Source organism: Danio rerio, chromosome 11 (assembly GCF_052040795.2).
Source record: "Danio rerio strain M-AB ecotype USA chromosome 11, GRCz13ab, whole genome shotgun sequence".
NCBI lineage: Eukaryota > Metazoa > Chordata > Actinopteri > Cypriniformes > Danionidae > Danio > Danio rerio.
In genome coordinates this window covers 32,897,318-32,920,873 of record NC_141031.1, presented here as the reverse complement: position 1 = coordinate 32,920,873, position 23,556 = coordinate 32,897,318, and the positions used below count along the sequence as shown (strand labels likewise).

Genomic DNA, 23,556 nt, shown 5'->3' with positions numbered 1-23,556 from the left:
ATCTGAAATATATTCAAGTTTTTTTTTTTTAATTGAGATGATCAATTTCATTTTTTAAGCACTGTGAAAAAAATCACTGTCATTTTCTGCCAAGGCATTATCTGATTATTTACAGACATTTATTTTAACCCTAAAACAAAATGCAAAGCAACTAAAAAATGCAAACAATTGTATTAATTTTTGTAGAGATTTAGAGTTTTTTTTTCTTTAATAAAATGAATGCAAATTGTGCGCTGAGTGGCGCAGTAGGTAGTGCTGTCACCTCACAGCAAGAAGGTCTCTGGGTTGCTGGCTGAAACCTCGGCTCAGTTGGCGTTTCTATGTGGGATTCCTCCAGGTGCTCCGGTTTCCCCCATAGTCCAAAGACATGCGGTTCAGGTGAATTGGGTAGGCTAAATTGTCCATATTGTATGTGTGTGTGTGTGTGGATGGGTTGTGGCTGGAAGGGCATCCGCTGCGTAAAAACACGTGCTGGGGTTCATTCGGCTGTGGCAACCCCGGATTAATAAAGGGACTAAGCCAACAAGAAAATGAATGAATGAATGAATGAATGATAGAACAAATGAATGAATGAATGAATGATAGAACAAATGAATGAATGAATGAATGAATGAATGAATGAATGAATGAATGATAGAACAAATGAATGAATGAATGAATGAATGCAAATTGTCTGCCACCCAACTTTTTTTACCCTTCCCATCCCAGAAGAAAATGTGATACAGATAATTTTTAGGAAACTTATTTTTCCTTGGTATTGTTAAATTCTGGATTTTAAAAGCAACAACATACTCATTTAGAAATTGTATTTTTAATAACAAATTTATAAATGGACTAACTTGAAAACATAACAATTTTACCTATGCCTATAATCATTTGGATCATTTTAAATACAATGCGTCCATTTTTTTATAGATATGTGCTTGATTAAAATGTAAAAAATACCAACAATTAAATACATAAATAACAATGATTCATTATGACTTTGTGGCACACATTAAAAAATATTCATGTAGAGACTATTTTCTGCCTGAAATTGCTTTAAAAACATTACAGTTAATATAATGTTAAATGTGAAGGTTTGTTAGAGTTGACAACTTTTTGTTTTTTTTTTCGCTCATTGATTTATCTTAATCATTACAAAAAAAAGTTATTTATTATTAGTATTATTAATTATATGATTGAAGATGTAGTTTATATTACATGGTAACATTTATAAATAATAACTAATTTATTCTATTATTATTACTATTATTATATTAAGAATCATATTATAAGTCTTTATTTAAAGACGTAACCTAAAAGAATTACTATTATTATGATTAAATCAATGGCTTTTCTTCAAGATGGCAATTTGTGTAATTTTTTAAATTTGGTAATTAAAAAAAGATTATTATTATTAATATCTTAAAAGATTTTGAATTCATAAAATGGACTAATTTGAAAACATAATTTTACCTATGCCTATAATCATTCAGATCATTAAAAATATACTGTGTCCACCTTTTTATGGATATGTGCTTGATTAAAATGTTAAAAATACCAACAATTACATAAATAAATAACAATAATTTGTTATGATAATGTGACACTACATATAATCATGTGGGGACAAATTTAAGCCTGATAGCTTTGAAACATTACAGTTTTTTTTTTTTTTTTTTTTTTTGCTGTGTCAAAGATGCTTTCTTCTTAAAAGATCTTTAGTGTAAAAACATTTTCTAAAGATCCAATGAAGAAACTTCTATTCACTGGAAAAGTTCCATGAACGAGCAGCACGATATTTGGAAATTTCACATTGCAATATTTTTTTCTCTGCTATATATATATAGCGATCTAAATACTACAAATTCACCAGATGACTTAAATTGTTTTGTATGGGAGAAGATTTTTAAATATCTTTTTTATGTAAACAAACTGAAGTCATAAACACAATGGAGCAAATATTAAAGTGAAATAAACAGCGCTTTATGGTTTTCTGGGGAGAGTCTAACAGTGTTCTGGTATAGAAATAAATAATAAAATGTAAAATAACATAGCATAGTCTTGATCATGTAAACAATTCAATAATTTTAATCTTTATTAAACTTCTTTATGCACTATTAAAATGCTTTAAATTCTCTTCAAATGATCACACAGTCACAGGCCTTAAAACATATACAGATGATTAACTTTCACTCTATGCTGCTTAAATTCTGACTCCACAAATCTTGTGTGTTTTACTTGTGGTTCCTGGTCATATATAATCCCAATGCAGCATAGCATATCTTGTAACGTTATTATTGCGGACGCACACATTGAAATCAATGCTAAAACGATGTATTGTGTAGCCCTATGGATGTTAAAAGTTCTTTATAGACCCACCTATATTTAAGAGTTTAATGATTTCTTTTAAAACTGACCAGATTAATCTTTGTAAAATACATTTAGTCTAATTGATCACCTTGGAGCCTCATTTTGAGGTATTTTTAGAGCTGTTTATTAGCACCTGATATGCATTCACCTCTGATCCTGTCTTCACACTTACAGTGAGAATAATAGGGCAGGTTTTCCTAATAAGTGTTTCTGCTTTCACACATCTCACACACAACGGCGAATTTAATGCATTTAAAGCAAATGTGTGAGACATAGCTGTAAAATTTAGCTCTGTTTGCGTGTTTGTTAATGAAAATTCTCAAAAGCTTGCGCTGTATTTCAGTTGGTTTTGTTCTGAATGGGTTTTTTAGGATTACAGCTGGTACCGGATTGCGATGTGGGTATCAGTCTGGACTTGCGGGATGCGTTTGAAAGCACATTAATGCCTCCAGCCGGAGCATCATTCATGCCTCTCTGGACCCGTTTGCTCTGAATCTGATCTCCATTAACCTTTTAGCCCCTAAAAGCCTGGGAGGAGCTTTCAAATGGCAGAAGAATGATGATTATGAGTGGCTGAATGTTAAATGTGAAAGTTTGTTAGAGTTGACGACAAAACTATAGCTTCAGTTTCTTATTTGTTTAGCTCGTTGATTTATCTTAATCATTAAAAAAAGGTAATTATTAATAGTATTATTAACTATATTAAGAATGAAGATTATGTTTATATTATAATGTCACATTTATAAATAATAATGAATTATATTATTATTACAAATGTTATTTTAAGAATCAAATCAATTCTATATTTAAAGACGTAATGGAAAATAATAATTACTATTATAATTTAATCAATGGCTTTTCTTTAATATTCCAACATCATTTTAAGATTTGATAATAACAATACATAAAGATTATTATTATTATTATTATTCATATTTAGGACTTTACATTCTTTATTGTTTTCTATTTATCTTTGATGTATTCTTTAAAATCTAACTCATATACTCATATACATTTTTTTAACTCAAATGGTTTGTAGCATTCAGTTCCCTCAAATGGTTTGAGTTGCTTTAACTTACAGGGTTTTACAGTGCTCAGTTGGTTTAAGTTCTCTTCATTTATCTGGTTTTACTGTGCTCAAATTGCTTTGTTTACTCAAATGGATTAAGTTCACAGTACTCATTAGGATTAGTTTTTGAACTTAAATAGTTTGTTGCAATTGGTTTCCTCAAATGGTTTGATCTTAACATATTGGGTTTTACAGTGTGTAGACAATTTTATAATTTTTATTTTCTAATTCAATTGAGTCCTACTTTTTATATATCTTTAAATTATTTTAATGCGAATTTTGTAAATAGTTACCTATTAATTAGTAAAATATATTATTAATATTGTTGTTATTATCATTATTAATATTATTACAAATAAATTGTAGTCTTGATAATATTGATTGAGGTTGGAAGGTCAACTGCTGAGTGAAACATGCAAGATGGTTCATTCCGCTTTGGCGAACTAATAATCAGGCACAATCAAGGACAGTCGAAAGTAAATGAATGGAAGAATGAATAATATTAATAATTCTGTAGTATTCTCATGGAAAATCTAACTCACAAAGTTAAAGTTAAAAATAAGGCATTCGTTAGGGCATCCACTGCATAAAATATAACTGCCAGAGTAGTTGGTGGTTCATTCCACTGTGGCAACCCCTGATAAATCAGGGACTAATCAGAAGGAAAATTCATTAATAATACTGATAAATTGTAATAATCAGTAATATTCTTATGAAAAATGTAAATCACAAATTGAATGGAACAAAAAAATAAGGCATTTGTTTTATTTAATAATATTATTGTCATTTACATAGGCTAATCTTTCTATTCGGCGCCCTATATTCGAGGATTGTCAATGCTGTCTGAAATCATGAATGCAAGGCTCCATCTCCCGCCTCCTCCTCCTCCTCTTTTTCGTCCCGCCTCCATATTAATCAGATATTGGCGGATCGGGGCTCCACCGGAACGGGCTTTGTCATGCGCTTCTGCCGCTGCTCAAACCGGCTGCGAAAGTGAGCGCGAGCCGCGGTTCTTCTGTTGCTTTCAAAACAAACGTTCTCGATCGCGGAACAGATTTACACTGCATTCAGAAGTGCAGAAGGAGGATATTGCTGAAAGTTGGCGTTTTTTGGTGAGTTCCTCTGGCGTATATTTGCGGGGCTTTTGTCTCTGATGTCTGTTGCTTTGTTTAGCGGCTTGTGCAGTTGGGTCACATGAGTTTATTTTGATAGTGTTTTCGCGAGGATTTCAGTCCTGACTAGTTCAGTTAGTTCACTGAATGAGCAAGAGCAAAGCACTACTTTATTTCTCTATTTGCGAAAAGCATTCATTGAGCTGAAAGACTATGGCAAGCCGTTTTTATATTTATTTCTTTAATCAAACAGTTATTTTACTATAGTATTTATTTTTATTTACAGGCAAGTAAAGCAACAGTGTCTAGTTTCTTTATTTTATTTTTAATATTGTTACTATTCATTAGATTCTAGTAGCTACTTAATATGATAATGTTTATTTACAGGTAGTTTGTTATTAATTTGTTGCATGCTTATACTCATTAGCTACTAGCAGCTTCTTTTTTTAATAGCAACTTCCTGACTTAAATTTGACTAAATAATTAACAGCAACAACTGGAATATATGCATGTCTGAATAATGAACAAACAACAAATCAACATATAAAATAAATAGGAAAAACAGGAAAAACTATTCCATAACAAAGGAAGAGATAGTCACTAAGGAAATCAGGGAATATTAATTACCAACTGAAAAGATGTTTATTATTATTATTATTATATAGTAGGGCTGTGCGATGTAAGCAAAATATCTAATTGCATTTTTAATTTTATTTATTTAATTTTTTTTGGACAGATATTGCGATTGTGATTTAATCTGAGATTTAATTTTGTAGTCAAGCTTCAGCTTAATAATCTGTTAGCAGTGGCAACAATTCTGCGACAGCTCTTAAAAATGACATGTTTTTAATCGGTGTCTGTAAGTTTAAAACCAAAATATTCCCACATTATCAATGCTCTTTCTGTTAATGATTCTGAAGCAGCAGACACCATTATCCCACTTGTTCACGCTTTTCTGTTTTATTTTTTTTTATTGTGGGCGTAGTAGTTCTGCATAGTTCGTTTTTGCTCCATTTTGATTGGGCAGAATGAAAGTTTGCTTACTCAACTGGCTAGTAAGACTGTCACACACAAACGGCAGTCACGCATTTGCTCTGGGAGGGGTAAATTAAGTAATACATATTTATTTCGTAACGCAGGCTTAACTAATTGCAACGTTTCAAATTGCCATTCGATTTCGATTATTTGCAATCCTATTATATAAAAAATATTCAAAGATGATTCCTTGGAATTACTCAATTTTTTTTACGTCAAGGGGTTGTAAATAATTTATTTGGGCTGAATTTAAACAAACAAATTAAGTTGAACATTATTAAACTTAATTTGTTTGTTTAAATTAAAAATAAATTGTTTGCAACAGTTCTGCAAGCAACACTTTTTTAGTGTAGTACAGAAATGAACTACATATTAATTGTTTTAAAAGTGCCAATAACATAAAAATTGATAGAACAGAGGATATGCAGAAGTATGCAGAAGGCTTCCGGTGAACTGTATGTTGTTACAAAATCTTTAAGGTTAAAAAGTTTAAGGTCTATTTTCTTTAAAAATCATTGATATGCACTGCCTGATTGATATACGATATAAAGCGGATTTCAGAATGTACAAGAAGCACTACATTAAATCTGCGCCATGTCTTTAAAAGATGAACATTTATTTTACTCCAGTATTTTCATTGGAGTTTTATCAATAGCCTGCTGATTATGGGCGTGAGCATGTACATGGCTTTTTATCTCGTTTTAAGCTTGAACAACTAAATGAATGCTGAAGTCTGTTTAACTGATTATATTTTAATTACGTTACAACATCGATGCTGTAAAAGAATCGTATATAATTGAAAAAAAGTCACATTAACCGTTCAGCGGAAGTTTATTGGTATGGGAAGAAACACTAGCTGTGCATATACCCTATTAACTTTAATATGGCTTGCCACAAAAATAATCCTTATAAGAGATCATATTTGAATATGCTGATGTACTGTATTGATTTTACTAAATAGTGTCTGTCAGTTTGTGGTTTGTGCTAAATTTACAGATGATTTTAATTTAGCGTGAAATTATTACACAAATTATAGCCATTATTATTTAATAATTGATAAACCATAGTCAGTTTTCAGTCTGGAGTATAATTCCTAACTTTTTTATGTGTCCAGAAGCTGCACGAATGAAGCTGTTTTGACTTCAGCTCTTTAACAGATTGCATTGTTTGATTAAATTGCCTGGGGCTCAGAGGGAACCCTATATCCCTTTTTACCACACACACACACACACACACACACACACACTCCCAGGCATAAGCATTCACTCACACATTTACTCTTTTCGGCGTTGCTCCCCCACAACATGTGGTTCTAGTTCCTGCTGAGCTGAAGCCGCAGTCAGCCGTAGACAGATTACCCTAGCGTTCAGGTCTGCTGTGGGGCCAAATGTAAATATTGTGGAAGAGATGGAGTAATTAGCCTGGTTTTGCACGGACACCTTTGTCCATATCGGCTGTAACCTCTCTCGCGACCAGACGCAGGGTTGAAGTGTGTGTGTCGTTGAACTGAAAGTCAACCTGGAGGTCACTGGGTCACCTTTTGATTAAGGGACTGCTTTAAATTGCGCTTCATTTATAAATTAATTCAGAGATAGGATGGTTGAAGCTCTCCTTTACATTGTTCTTGACTGAGAAAGGGTTTACGTTTGTCGTATTGTGCTTAAAGGGGTAGTTCACAAAAACAGAAAATTCTGTCATCATTTATTGACCCTTTGCTTGTTTCAAACCTACAGTTTTATTTATTAGCCTGAATTATTATAGATATTTTTCCCAATTTCTGTTTAACGGAGAGAAGATTTTGTCAACAGATTTCTAAATATAACAGTTCTAATAAATGATTTCTTTTCACTTTGCTGTGATGGCAGTACATATTTTACTAGATATTTTTCAAAATACTAGTATTCAGCTTAAAGTACAATTTTAAGACTTAACTAGGTTAATTGGGCAAGTTAGGGTAATTGGGCAAATCATTGTAAAACACACTAAAAAATGCTGGGTTATTTAAAGAGCCCATATTATACATGAAATAGGGTCATATCTTGGTTGTAAGGGTCTCCAACAACAGTTTAATATGCATGCAAGGTCAAAAAACACTTTCATGGTCTTATAATCTGCATTTATTTTTACCTAATTATCCCAGCGACTCCTGTATGAATCGTTCAGGGATTCATTTGTTCCCAAACCCCTTCTTAGCGCGAAGCTAATCTGCGCTGATTGGACCAATGACAGTCTGTTGCGATTGGTCGACTGCCTTCAGTCAGAGAATGAAATGCCAAACAGCTACTCAGCAATATAAAAGTAATCACAATTCATACACGCTCGATAGTGTAGGCGTGGATTTTAGCTGCCAGTGGGTCAATGTAAATACAGACTATGGACTTGAAAATTCAGACGACTAACTATTTTATTGAGCAAAAACTCCAAAAACAGTTAGGAGATCTCCTAGCTTCTCACTCTGCTCTTTTCACAGACACACACACACATATTGCACACACTCACACACACACACACACACACACACACATACGCACTTAACCCTGCTCCGCGCGCACACACACACACACACACACACACACACACACACACACACACACACACACACACACACACACACACACACACAAACACACACACACACATCTCCGGACGACAGCGCGCACACACGCACACACAGACACACACACTACTCCCCGTCCACGGAGCTCCGTTAACAAAGCAGCACGCGTCGCGTTTTTAACGTGACTTTGCACGCGATAAGAGAATATAGCCAGTTAACCTGATACAGTACACGCGGTTACAAGTAACAAATCACAACTAAATACATTTGCAAGCTGGAGTCAACGAGGCAACTTTAATCGCACATACTTACACTTGAGAAATGGAGGAAGAAACCCATCCTGACGTCTATCAGTAAGTTACTCTTTACTGATCCTTCCTTTAACAAACGCTGATGAAGTATTCTTTGTAGCATGTAGTTTCCAGAAGTTTCCAGTAGTTTCCAACTGCTTGGCTATAATGCTGAGGTTTCATCTTTGGGTAGAGACTCAATATATCCATCTGCAGTGTGACTTCAATCGACCGGCATGTTTGTGTGTGTGTGTTTGTGGGTGTGTGTGTGTCTGGGTTACTGCGTCAGAGGGCGGGGCCTCAGGTTTGAAATCTCCCAGGTTTGCGCGTGCACGTGAATAACTTGGTTTCGTTCGTACGTCATGGCGAAACACCTAATGAATCGGTATCAAGGCGACTCGTTTGAAGCACTACGAGTCGACTCTTTTTTAGATGAATCAACCGTTTTTAACACTGTACACTAACAGATTTAAGCCTTAGCTGGATACTCCACTTCACTTAGAGCTGTGTTACACACTACATGGAGGGGAATTTTCAAAAACCCATAATATGGACTCTTTAAGCTCAAATTGGGTAAAATATGGACTTACCTGAACATTGGGTTAAATTATGTTCTATTAATTGAATAAAAAAAAAAATGAACCCAGGAGATGGGTCAGTTCCTGTAACACCTAATATTGGGCTGAAATAGCCCATCATTTAGAGTGCAGTGGTTTGTTCTGTAGACAATTGAAAAAATATATGACTTAAGAAGTCTAATAATACCTTAAAATGATTTTTAAAAATTGTACAAAACAACTGCTTTTATTCTAGCCAAAATGAAACTAGTAAGACTTTCTCCAGAAGAAAAAAAATCCTTGCTCTGTAAAAGATCATTTAAGAAATATTTAAAAAAGAAAGAGATCAAAGGAGGGCAAATGATTTTGACTTCAGTTGTATATGAGTTTCTTTCATCTGTTAAACACAAAAGAAGATATTTTGAAGAAAGCTGGAAACCTGTAACCATTGACTTCCATTGTCTTCGTTTTTCCTACTGTGGAAGTCATGGTTACAGGTTTTCAGCTTTCTTTAAAAAATATTGTGTTTGGAAAGAATGTGCTATATCATATAAAAGTGCTATATCTAAATGTATGGGGAGAATCATCAAGTGGTAATAATAAACGTTTACAAAGCAATGTAATGATTTCGAATGTCATGATCACAATATATATATATATATATATATATATATATATATATATATATATATATATATATATATATATATATATATATATATATATATATACGTGCCTTATATCCGATGGCAGACAAGTGATATTTTTTTTTATAAATTGTTAAAATATTGGTTCCTGTGATGCAGCAGATGTGATCCAGAGACTTTTTTGTACACCATGATTTTATATAAAACAACAAATATTTTCTCAATTCAAATGATTAGCAGCTCGGACCCGGAAACAGTATTTCATTCGTCACCGATACATGACGACTTAACAAGCGGATATCGAGAGCACGCATATTGTCCAGCGCAGTCTTTGCGCGTTTGCATACCCATGCACCTCGCAAAAATGTAACTACACTTTGCGAAAACGTGTAGGGCAAACTCTGTGTTTGGTAGCGTTGACATGTATATAGGCGGAAAGCCGCGGGACAGCAGAGAGCAAGTTGGAGCGAGTGTTTGGCAAGGAGCAAGTCCTGTGGAGGAGCTGTTTTGTGTTCACCACACCTTATGATTAAAGTTGTTGCACGTCCGCCTGTTCCTGCCTCTGAATGAGCACGTTTCAGTTTCTTGTACATTAAGGTAGCAAGGTAAACAAAACAAGAAACTCGACATAGAGGAACAAAAAAACCCACTGCCAGCCAGCTTTTTAGAAGTGTTTTTACAAAGCAACACAAACAGCATGCAGAAGTATACCAATGCGTGGCTACGGTTTTAGGCAATGTGTGTTTTAATGTCAGTTGTTTAACATTGATGTTCAATAAATACTCATAGATAGTAGTTTGTGTTTGTTCAATTATTTTTAATGCACTTTTCATTCAAAAATCTCTGACTTGTAATATGTGAGGATATTTACTGTACAAAACTTGTCAGTGAACTACGAAGGCAAAAGGCAAAAAAATTATAAAAAATAAAATTATCGTTCATTAATCGTAATCGAGTTAAAATATTAAATTAATCAAAATTTAGATTTTAGGCCAATTCGCCCAGCTCTGAAAGACACCCACAAAGATTTGTAAACACTAGAGGGAGAGTAAACGTTTGGGTGACCTATCATTTTAACAAGCTCGATTCCTCGCGTGTTTGCTTATATTCATAAGATATTTGAATGAGAATCGGCCTGAAACTCAAATAAAAGAAAACACTTGTCCATTCGCCGCACGCTTTCTCTGGTCTCCTCATTAAAGCTCTGCTTCTCAGGCTTCATTTCTCTTCTGGTTCCCCTCTCGAGGCCCAGGAGAGCAGCTGCACGGAGGCTCTGTGAAAACTCCCAGATGTACTTAGCAAAGCTGACTTCTGCTGACCGTCCGTCAGCCGCACTGAAATATGAGACACTTCTCTGATCGCAGAGATCACCACTGTATTAGCACAGTTTGGTCAAAGACAAAACGTTGAAATTTGGTGTCCACATCAAATTAAACTGACAAAGATTTTTGTACGCAGAGCATATTAAATGCAGGTAAAATAATGTTCTAATAGCTTTTTAAAGGGGCCAATAATATTGACCTTAAAATAAGTTTCAAAAGTTCTAAATTTTTATTCTAGCTGAAATAAAACAAGTACGAATTTTTTCGTAAGAAAAATGTATTATAGGTAATACCCTGAAAAATGCATTGCTCTATTAAACATAATTTGGCAAATGATTGAAAAAGAATAACAGATTCCCAAAAGGGGTAATAATTTTGACTTCAACTGTGTATATAGTTGTGTGTACAGTTATATAGTGTGTGTGTGTGTGAGAGGTTTCTTGGTATGTTTTAATAAGCATTGTCTGTGTTATAATTATAGTGTTATTAAGTCCTAAGGATGGGGATTGTTGACCCAAAAATTAAAATCCCACTCATGTGGTTCTAAACTTTTCTTGTTTTCTTTCTTCTGTTGGACACAAAGCAAGATATTGTGAAGAATGTTGGAAAAAGCAGCCATTGACATAGAATATACAAAAGAATTACTACGGAGGTCAATGGCATTCTTTGGCATTCAACATTCATTAAAATATCTTCCTCTATGTTGAACAGAGGAAAGAAACTCAAACAGGTTTAGAACAAGCAGTAGAAGAATAAATGATGACAGTTTTTTCATTCTTAGGTGAACTATGCCTTTATTGAAAGGACGCAGGATTTTTGTCCTGCAGTTTGTTAGAGGAAATTCAGTGTAACAGGATTAAGAAGTTCTTTTTAAATCATATAAAAAGATTCATTCAACAGTCATCAACTTTGAAGACATCATATAAAAAGCATTTACTCAACAGTCATTAACTTTGAAGACTTTGTGGTGCTGCAGGAAAGTGAGTCAGTTGCTTTAAATATTTAATAATTGCATTATTTTATGGCGTGGTATCCTACAAGCCAACAGCATTCAGTAAATGCCAAAAAACGTATTTATTTTATTTGATGATTTGAAAAACAAGTGTATATTGTGAATAATTATGATTAAGTTTTCTATTTTAGCTTACAAATTGATATAGGTGACTGGCTGAAAGCTTGCAATAAATGCTAGAGTCATTTCTTTTGTCAAAAAAAATTATCTGTTGATTCACATTTTTATCCACAGACTTAAAATATTAGCATTTTGGGCCATGGCATTAAGATTCATTATTGTTGATCGGATCACAAGTGGACAATGCTAAATACAGGTGTAAACAGTGCAATCTTATTTTGCGATAATAGAGCAAAAGATCTGTATAAATAAAGAGATTAAGGGTAAAAGAGATTCAAATGTCAGGTGTAAATGGAAATGATCCTTCCAATCAAAACTAAAATCAAACAGGACCAAACAACCTTGTATATATTTCAGATCCCTGGGAAGGGCAGCACTAACAAGAATGTTAAACCTAAGAAGGCAAAAAGTTCTGTTTTTATTTTACAAAGCTGTGAATGAAAGCAAAACACGCTTTAGATTGAAGTGTAATGTTTCCATACCACACAGCTTGAAGGGCTGATGAAGACAGCCATGAGAATCATAGGGAAAAGGGAATACCGATCCTTACAATCTCTCTATGAGCAACCTCTTTGGGATGAAGCTATTAAAATATTAGCGGATATTGGTTTATTTTGTTATAAGAGTTATGCCTTCTGGTGGACGATACAGGTTGCCTGTGTGCAGATACAATCGCTTTAAGAAATGTTTTTACCTACGTTAATTAGACTTTTAAATAGGAATTATTTGGGTGGATGATTAAATGCTTTATGATTTTATGATTTTATTGGGGATTTTGGGTTTTTTGATATCTCCTTTTTTTCAGTGTATGCAAATGTGGGCCTAGAATGTGGGGATTGTGTGGGGGCGATAAAGTGTAAACAAACAAACAAATAATAATATTTTATAGAGTGTAAACAAACAAATAACAATACTTTAGTGTAAACCAACAAACAAATTATATTTTATAGTGTAAACAAACAAACTATAGTATTTTAAAAAGTGTAAACAAATTTGCTGCATAAAATATATGCTAAATAAGTTGGCGGTTCATTCCGCTGCGGTGACCCCAGATTAATAAAGGGACTAAGCCAAAAAGAAAATGAATGAATGGAAATGTAAACAAACAAATAATATTTTATAGTATAAATGAACAAACAAAGTTTTATAAAGTGTTAACAAACAAACAATATTATTTTATAAAGTTTAAACAAAAAAAGATAGTATTTCATAAAGTGTAAAAAAGAAATAATAATTCATAAAACGTAAACAAACAAATAATAATATTTTATAAAGTGTAAACAAACAAACAAATAATATATGAGTGTAATCAAATAAAAATAATATTTTATAAAGTGTAAACAAACAAATAATATATCAAAGTGTAAACAAACAAATAACACAATTGCATAAAGTGTAAACAAACAAATAACACAATTGTATAAAGTGTAAACAAACAAATAATATTTTATAAAGTTTAAACAAACAAACAAATGGTATCATTTCATAAAGTGTAAAAAAACCAACAAATAATATGTTTAATGCATTATTGTATTCTATGGCCATGAACAGGGAGCGGTAGTATCGAGCTACTGTGTTTTTGGATATTGAATATGCGTTGGCTTTTGCTGCAGCATTTTACACCTTCGCTGATGGGTTTGTTGATGATAGCTGCAGATATTTGATATTCCATTTATTGTGGAATTTTTTATTAATTTTTTTTTACCTTTTTGAGGAAAGTTGAACATTAGGAACATTTGGTTTTGCGAGACAGGATGTGTGCATGGAGATGAATTTTTTATTAGCAAACTCGCATGGATGCATTTGATGAATTTCTAATGAACTTCTAACTGACTGCACTGCCTATTGTCTGTGATTCATGTACATCTGCTTGACTAATCCAGTTTTTCAGTATATTACACTTTCCTTCATTTGAAAAACTCGCGCATTACCCTGAAATCATTTAAAGAAAAGACAAAGCGCTTTAATGACATTGCACTTCTAATAAAAACATAAGATGCTCTTTTTCTTTAAATGAGACTATAAAGTAGGGGCTGCATTTTGAAGCAGCAACAAAATGAATAATGCATTAAGTTGCCTGCTCAGAAATATTCATAGGCAATTGTTTGTTGCTCGGTGCAAGATAAAATTGGCTTTGAAATAAACGTGAGCCGTGAACTGCTCGCACACCCGTCACATTTGTCCCACAGCTTGACTCGGCTCACAGAGGTGGAGAAGGGGGTTGTTGCTTCTCTCTAATGAGGATTACCTGTTGGCCTCCGAAAAGAGTCTTTTGACCGGAGCGCCGGTGGGGGGAGGCCCACAAAACAATGGGCTGCTGAAAAGCGCATGCCTCCTGTGGGGGCACAATAGGCCGGCTGAAACGCTCCTGAAGAGAGCCTGAGACAACTCAATTTTTGCGCTCCCCGTTTTTAAATAGCCGCTTTCAGGTCTGTAATGTGACGCTTCTGATAAGCTTAACGGCCTCTGAGAAAAGTGAATTCAGCAGTACGAGGAGTGTTTAAAAGATCAGATCTAGAGAAAAATCTGTTTTTGGTGCTTAATTTGGTTTGATTTTCTTAATCCAGGCAGAATGAGAACTCATTTGATCCTCGCTGCATAAAGTGTTTCATTTATTTTGCATTAATTTTTTAAATTCCAATACAAAATAAAATGATTAAAAAAAATGTATTTAGTATTTAGAAAATTTTATGAATAAAATATGAGTCCCTGTGTGTTGGGAGTTGGGCTTGCCTTATTGACATGCATTCGATGCATATTCCATGATGATGCCAACGGGATGGTGCTTTATGTGGGTGAACTTATTGCAGTGAGATTTAATCAGTTCCTGTTGAATATCAACATTAATCATCTCATTTAACTTGTGGATATTGCCCATAGCCAGGCCCAAACGGAATCTGCAGATTTTTACAGATTTTTAGACCATCATTGAGTCTATTTATTTATCTGTGTAAATGTGCCTAGATTTATATTTATTCAGTGTTTTAAATAATTTCATGAATATTATTGACTAATATGAAAGTGTTCAATTGATCTATTTACAATACAGTTTGTAAAGTAATATTTTCTGTCTTTTAGTAGACATATTACATGAGAGACTTGCTTTGTTCAACAAATTAGTGCATCTAGATGGATTAAATAAAATAAATAAAAGTTAAAAAACTATTATTTTTTTCTTCAGTTATTACGTTTATAGTTGTGAAAATAATTCCGCATAAATCTTTTTTTTTTTTACAACATTCTCTTTAGGAATAGTAAAAAATGTCAGCAGATTCTGTTTGGCCCCACTGTTTTGACCCGCTATGTAACAGAGCCACATTTTTTCCCTAGATTCTGCTTTATTTTTTTGGACCAAATTCTGTTCCATTTCTTTCAATTTATTTTTATGTATTTTAAGTGTTTCTCATTATAATTTTATTAAAAAATTAATAATTTATCTATGCGCTCTGCACACCACAGGACATATAACAATTATAATTTTTTGCAATTAAATAGAGAGTCATTCATTAATTTTCTTTTCGGCTCAGTCCCTTTATTAACCTGGGTTCGCCACAGCGGAATGAACCCCTAACTTATCCAGATTATGTTTTACTTAGCAGATGCCCTTCCAGCTGCAACCCATCACTGGGAAAACATCACTCATACACACTCACTCAATCACATATATACACTACGGACAATTTAGCCTACCTGATTCACCTACACCACAGGTGTCAAACTCAGTTCCAAAAGGGCCGCAGCTCTGCACAGTTTCTGTTCCAACCCTAATTAAACACACCTGATCAAACTAATTGAGTCCTTCAGGCTTGTTTGAAACCTACAGGTAAGTGTGTTGGAGCAGGGTTGGAACTAAACTGTGCAGGGCTTCGGCCCTCCAGGGATTGAGTTTGACACCCCTGACCTACACCATATGTCTTTGGACTTGTGGGGGAAACTAACACGAACACATGGAGAACATGCAAACTCCACACAGAAATGCCAACTGACCCAGCTGGGGCTCGAAACAGCAACCTTCTTACAGTGAGGCGATTGTGCTTGTTGTTATTCATTCATTCATTTTCCTTTGGCTCCCTTTATTTATCAGGGGTCACCACAGCGGAATGAACCGCCAACTTATCCAGCATATGTTTTACACAGCAGATGCCCTTCCAGCTGCAACCCAGTACTGGGAAACATCAATACACTCTCACATTCACACACATACACTACGGCCAATTAAGCTTATTCACTTCACCTATAGCGCATGTCTTTGGAAACCAAAGCACCTGAAGAAATCCCATGCAAACACAGGAAGAGCATGCAAACAAACACAGAAATTCCAGCTGACCCAGCTAGGGCTCGAATTAGCGACATTTTTGCTGTGAGGCAACAGTGCTAACCACTGGGCCACCCATTGTTATTATTATATTATTTAAATGGTATTACTGTGTAATTTTATAACACTTTTTTTGTTTCGCTTTCTCTTTAGTCACTATCCCGAAGACTCTTCTGCCATCAGTGAGTCGACCGAGTCCATCTTGGCGCCCCATGCAGTCCCCTTACCGCCTGCCGCACCCCCTGCCGCCTCTGCCAGTGCGCAAGGGGGTACGAGGAAGGAGACCAAAGAGCCAAACCATCGCCATGCTGAAAGCAGCAGCTGAAGCCGCAGCGGCTGGAAACAGTCCATCACAGAACGGCCAATCACAGCCCACCAGCGCACACAAGAGTCCCATCAGCTCACCACTCACACCCAAACCATACAAGAAGAGAGGACCCAAACCAGGCAGCAAGGTACTACTGGTTTTTTTGTGTGTGTGTGTAGCTGGACGGGTCAGATAAAAGGTTTGCTAATTTGTTATTATTAAATAAAATGAAATATAGACCATTTCAATGTGGTCATGTAATTGGCACATGAACATTTCCTGCTTGTTACCAAACTGTTTCATAACTGTAACAAGAGGCAATTCAATCATAACTTAGTGTTAAAACAGCTTTCATAACATCATTTATCAATATTTGGCTATTTTTGGATTCTCGGAAGCTATAGAAATTAAACAATGTTGAACTAAAAATACGTTGGGACCAATGTTTTTGTTTACATCTCTCAAAATGGTCAATAAAGCTTCAATAATGAATGGCAAATCCGGTGAACTGTTAATAACGTTGAAGCGGTCTTCTCATTTTTCCCAGAACTGTATTTTGTTGTTCAATTATTTACATTTTATTGCTAACATTTTCAACAGTAGAACAATTCGTTTTGTTAACAGAATGAATACTAAAATAAATCATTCTAAATTTTAAATGACTGAATCCATAGTCTTCTTATTAAATTTTAATAAAGTTTACTACTTTTTTATAATGTTGACTACTAAAAACAATTAACTTACACTGCCCGTCAAAAGTTTAGGGTCAGTTTTTTTCATGTTTTTATAAAGAAAATTACTTTGTTTATCAAGGAGGCGTTTATTAAATGTAAAAAAAATTGTTACATATTTATTAAAATTTTAAATAACTGCTTTCTTATTGTGTGTAGTTTTAAATTAAATTACTACTCCAGTGATTATTGATTTTATTACTATTACCATTAATAATAATAATAATATTGACAAAAAAATTATAATTAGATTTTCTGTGTAATGACACTTAAAATTCATCTTTAAAATGACTGAAATAAATGATTAAATTAAATGACAAACTAATTTTGAACAGTTATTTCATAGAGCAATAACATTTCACAATTTTACAATTTGTACTGTATTTTTGATCAAATAAATGCAGCCTTGGTAAGCAGGATGAGCTTATTTTTAAGCATGTAAAAGTCCTAATGACCCCAATCTTTTGACCGGTACTGTATAACTACAAATAAATATGACTAAATTGTTTTCATATTTATTTGAACTTTAAACCAGTGGTACAAAATTTCAGTGAAAGTTATTATTTTCAGATTTAAAAAACTGTCGGTTGCTTAAGTAATAAAGGTATTAGTGTTTTTTTTATGTGTATGAATCTTTTTATTAAGGTTTTCAATAAAGAAACCCAAGTTATTATAACATACCATGGTTTTAGTTGCATTACAAAGAGGAAAAAATATAAAGTAAAGGTTAATATGAATAAAACACACATGAAAAAACTGTGCAAATAAGTATTTTATTGTTTAAAAAAATTGCTGTGCAAAATACTTATGATTAAATTATGTATGAATATATGAATTTTTATTAAAAAAAATTTGTTTTAACGAAACGAAAATAACTAATAGGTAAATCGATAAGTTCATTAAGAAAACAAAGTCAATGTCCGTTTAATGCCGTTTTTTGTTTCAGATGAATAAGATGGATAATTCAGATTGATAAGCTCTTTCTCAAAATATGTTCTTATGTTATAAAATACACACAAAAAAAATGATTCAATAAATTTACTACATTTTTTAAAGGTGTTGTAAACAATTTATTTGGGCTGAATTTATACAAACAAATAAAGTTGAACATTACCAAATTGAATTAGTTTGTTTAAATTCAGCCTATATAAATTGTTTGCAACAGTTTTGCTGAAATTCTTTATAATATATGTTAAACGTAACACATACAAACTTTTGACAGGTAGTGTACATTTTAAAAATAAACCAAACAAAGCTGTGTTTTGTGTATATCCAATAGTTAGTGTAAAACAAATGAATTATCTTCTATTAATACAGTATTCTGTTCCATATTAAAACCTAAAATGAAAATATAATTATAAATATAATAATTGAAAACATTTACAAATATTACAGTTGTATATAAATAATACTAAAATAAGTAATTAATGTACACACGTGTTATTGAAAACATGATTTAGTTTATTTTCCTGATTTCATACTTTATTTCTTGCTGTTTTTATTGAATCCATCATTGGTAGCCAACAAAATGGGTTTTAATAGCATAAAGAAGGGGATAAAATAAAGGAAAAGCCCCATTTAACTGATCATTACACATCTTTTGTTTGATTTGAGGGTGGGTCGTATGTCATGAGTGATTATCCAAATTAAACATTAACACATCTCCTATAATCTTTCCTCATGAACGGTACATTAAACACACTGGCTTCACCTCATTTCAAGCAAGGGTCTGTCTCAATCCAGATAAGGCTTTTGTAGTCTCTGCCATTGTTTTGAGGGTCAGAAGGTGGGTTTGTTTTGTGAGAGTGTGTATTGATGTTTTATCCCTTGCTCTTTGTCTTTCACATTTACAGAGGAAACCAAAGGTTCCTCATTCACTTTCAAGCCCCATATTGTCCTCATCCGTGTCAGACGGGAGGCTGTCTAGCCTGCAGACAACAAGAGACTCGGGCGTTGTGTCTACAGGTAGGGTTCTATGCTTTTCACTATGCTATGCATTTATACGAGTGTGTTTTCATTTTAAAATGCTGTTTTTATAATCAAAACACTCATTATCCATATTAGTGTATCCTGCATTTCAGAAAAACAATCTTTATCCACACTGTACAGCAAAATCACATCATACAAAACCATTCTGATATAGTGTATATATCTTTGGTAGTGTGAGTGCAAAGTATATAGTCACTTATATTTATATTGAGTTTTGTTCTGAAGTGGGTAATGTTTAAAAGATTTGCTGCCAATTGAAATGTGTTTTATTTTTAGATTAATTCTAAATTCTTGTTTGATTTTGCGTTTAATATTTGTATATAGGCAAAAATGTTATATAATTTCATTTATAATAAAGAGGGTGATCTTTACTTTTTTACCAAATGCAGCTATACAGTCTTAATTATTTGCTGGTTTTGAATTGTGCTTTATATTTGCGGTCATCTCTTCTAGTTTGTGTCTATGTGAATAAACATGGTAACTCTGGGCCACACCTGGACCGTAAGCTGTTGTTACAGCTGCCGGATCATTTTGGGCCGGGCCCCGTGAACACGGTTCTCCAGCATGCGGTTCAGGCCTGCGTGGACTGTGCGTTTCAGCCCAAAGCTCTCTTCAGCTTCCTGCAGTCTCAGTCTGATGGTGGGGAAATCATCAGAGGTCAGTTTAAATCTCTTTCAGTGAGTCTTTGATTTAAAAAAGGCCTGTCTGTCGGTGAGGAAAAATACTTTTGAAAGACAAAATTGGTTTGAGTGTAATTCTAGTTTTAACAAATGCTTCATAATAATTTATGCTTTATAATAATAACTTGAAACTTTTTGATGCCTTATTAAAGGGGATCTATTATTCCCCTTTCTACAGGATCTAAAATAAGTCTTTGAAATCCCAAGAGTGTTTATGTAAAGGTGAACTCAAAATACTCCACAAATAATGTTTTATAACTAGAGCTGGGCCAAAAAACAACATCATATCAAATCGCAATAAAATTTATGTTGATAACGATGATAAGCTCTGGACATTTTTACTCGATATTGTTCCTAAGAGCAAATCACACAGTAGAAATACGCAACAACAGGAATCTATAATTGTAAATAAACCACATTTTTGGTCACTAAAAAATTATTGGTCGAAAATAGGTCATGCTGCATCACCCAGTATTGTTTAGCACGCTTTTTCACTTTCCCGCCAGCAGTTCACTTTTCCGCCAGCAGTATTCGCCTTCAGTCATAGTTCGTGATACTCTTTTAAAAGTGGAAGCATTACCAACTTATATCAAAATTTATATTGTTATCATTCAATATAGAAATAATTATAGAGATTGCATTTTTTCCATTTCACCCAGCCCTATTTATAACTCTTTGAAATTGTCCCTTTTACACCCTATTCACACGGGGCATCAGCACCAATGCTTTTCATTAACTTTAAATGGGTGATGTCAGCCATTGCCGAACAGCATTGTGGATCTGTTGGTGCTGTTACAGTGGAGTTGCTCGCTGCTGAAGTTGGGGATTTCTTTTCAAGTGCCAACGGACACGTCAGCCAATTAGATTCCTTTTTGCAAATACATCAGCTCACACAGTAGTTGATTGCGAACTAATTTCATTGGCTGACGCTGCTATGATGACCACGTCAGCCCCAACTTCAGACACTCTGTCAAGCGCTGACGCTAAAGCCCCATGTGAAGCTGCGGTTAGGCTTTGATCCTAATTGCGCCTTTTTGGTGACTGTCGCTCTAAATTCAAATGAGATTGCGCTCTTTTCAAACGAAGGGCGGAGCTACAAATGCCTGTGGGTCAGCATTCAGATTCAAAAACAAGACTAACGTTCTACGCTAATAAGGGTGAGATTGTCACCAATGGGCGGGGCTTTTCTACTATGATGTCATGTACAAAGGGAGAATGTCATTAGAAGCTGGATATATTCACAGACTGTTGGCCCACACTTGTTTAAACCCCTTATAAAAGTGATTTTTGCATAGTTGGTCCCCTTTGTTGAGTTATTATCCCCAGTATTTGACTGAAAATGGCTGAATTCTAGACCTGACCACAAATGATAAAAAATATAATAGTATTTATTAATTATTTATTGATAAATAACCTTAAGTTAATTGTTTACTTAATTTAGTCACCCCCCCTTTCCCTCCAAAAAAGTCTTATGATGAACTTATGATAAACCTAAATCCATACACTTTATACATAACTGAAGCCTACTTGAAGAGCAGAATGGGATGCATGTTTTAACAAAGTGGAAAGATTTATTTTTGCCCCGGGGAGTCAGAAGTGCCCCAGTCATCCAAAACCTGAATATAAGGCTTAATCTCTGTTTGAATTACTGTAGTTGTGTGTTATTTTAAGGCTGTCAACATGCATGTGCTTTACAATAAAAGAAGAAATGAAGATATGGGTGTGTATTTGACCTGAAAAGATAAGGGTGTGTGTTTGTTTAAAATGCAGCATGAGTCTGTTTGTGTGTGTGTGTGTGTGTGTGTGTGTGTGTGTGTGTGTGTGTGTGTGTGTGTGTGTGTGTGCACAGCTGATGTCGTCAGACTGCGAGTAATAAGGGCTGGCATCTGTGTGTAACCTGGTTTGGATCATTTAATTGGAGTGTCCCAGGGGAGATGCGTGTATGTGTGTGCGTGTCTATATTTGAGTGTTTGCAGGGGGTGGGGGCCACGCCATGACTCTGGGACCATCTGCTGCGATGCCATGGCCCCTTAATCACCACCCATTTAGCCAAATCAACCCCCTCGCCAACAATTTAAAAATGCTACGAAGAAAAAAAAATAAGCATTAGGAGCGTTGAGATTATGCACTTATGCTCTTTTTTTATCATTCATCATTATTGGAGATGCACGAATCTGCCAGCCAGAAGTTGGAACGGGGCAGTTTTTGCTCCAATTGCATGATTTAATTAAATTATTTTAATTTGATCAATCTCTCCAGCATACAAACTGCATTAAAATAGTTGTATAGTGCAAAATCTGCACAAAGCTAAAAATATATGACTGAACCGCCACAGAGGAAAACATGAGATATTCTTGCAAAATTTTATGATTTTTTTTCTTTTTTTGTGATAGAAAAGTAGGTATTGAACATGTTATGTTTTTTCCTGGGAATAATATTTTTAAAGGAACTGTCAAAATGGAATTGAACCAGATTTTGGTAAAAACTCAAACAATAAAAACATAAAAATAAAACAAATACAGCTTGATTTTCTTCCTCCGAAAGTATTTGAGAGTTTCCTTGGCTGCGTTTTGGATCATTGTCCAGCTGAAATGTCCACTCACAGATGGTTTTATCTTCATCATCCTGGTAATGTAGATGTTGGACTGATGCAGCTAATATTAATCTACAATGCTGAAGGGCAGAGGGTTGCTGAATAATACTGAGAGGTTTCAGCTGCTGTCTGGGCTTTCACTGCCCTTCTACACCTCCCTTTCTTCATGTGTTCAATACTTTTTTCCTGCATCATTTCATTTTATCACACACAATTTGTAAATTTCAATTGTAAATTTAATTTAGATTTGTTATCTTAGCATATTTGGATTTCTTTACCAACATAATTTCTTACCAACATCTGGTGAACATTTCAAGTCTGCAGCACCTTTAGAAGTGTGTTTTATGAAAGAAATGGTGATGTGTTCATTACTTATTGTCCGTGCTGTAGCTAATTTAGATGATTAATTGGAGTTAATAAATAAAGTCAGTAAGAAATGTTCAGGATATATGTTAATTTAATATAAAGCTAGACTAAATATTTTTACTTAAAGGCATACTTCACTCAAAAATTTTAATTCTGTCATCATTTACTCACCCTTTATTTGTCACAAACATGTCTGAGCTTCTTTTTCTGTTGAACCCAAAAGAAAGCTGAAAGAAGAATGTTGGAAACCGGTAACCATTGGCTATTGGCTAACCATTTTTATTGGCTAACCATTTTTTCCTATTATGGAAGACAATGATTTCTGGTTTCTAACATTTTTCAAAATATCTTCTTTTGTATTTAACAGAAAAAAACTTATTAGGGTTTGAAGTCACTTGAGGGTGAGTAAATGGTGAGTAAATTAAAATGTTTGGGGGTAAACCTTCTTTAATGTACTATACATGGGCTTTATTCAATATACTTCAGTATTTTTCCATTG

At 34.0% G+C, this 23,556-nt stretch overlaps 1 protein-coding gene across 11 annotated transcripts in view; it reads left to right on the top strand.

Annotated features, from left to right (window-relative positions):
- Positions 1-23,556, top strand: part of scml2 (Scm polycomb group protein like 2) — a 52,072-nt gene that overhangs the window by 15,518 nt on the left and 12,998 nt on the right. For 7 of the 11 annotated variants that reach the window (XM_087273899.1, XM_087273896.1, XM_087273898.1 and 4 more), the window contains 3 exons: positions 16,545-16,846; positions 19,283-19,394; positions 19,872-20,075. In XM_087273899.1, coding sequence (XP_087130025.1) covers positions 16,545-16,846; positions 19,283-19,394; positions 19,872-20,075 — 618 coding nt within the window. Of the gene's footprint in view, positions 1-4,372; positions 4,537-16,544; positions 16,847-19,282; positions 19,395-19,871; positions 20,757-20,815; positions 22,616-23,556 lie in introns of those variants that run through there. The other 4 variants (XR_015502732.1, XR_015502731.1, XM_087273903.1 and 1 more) reach the window with 2 other exon arrangements.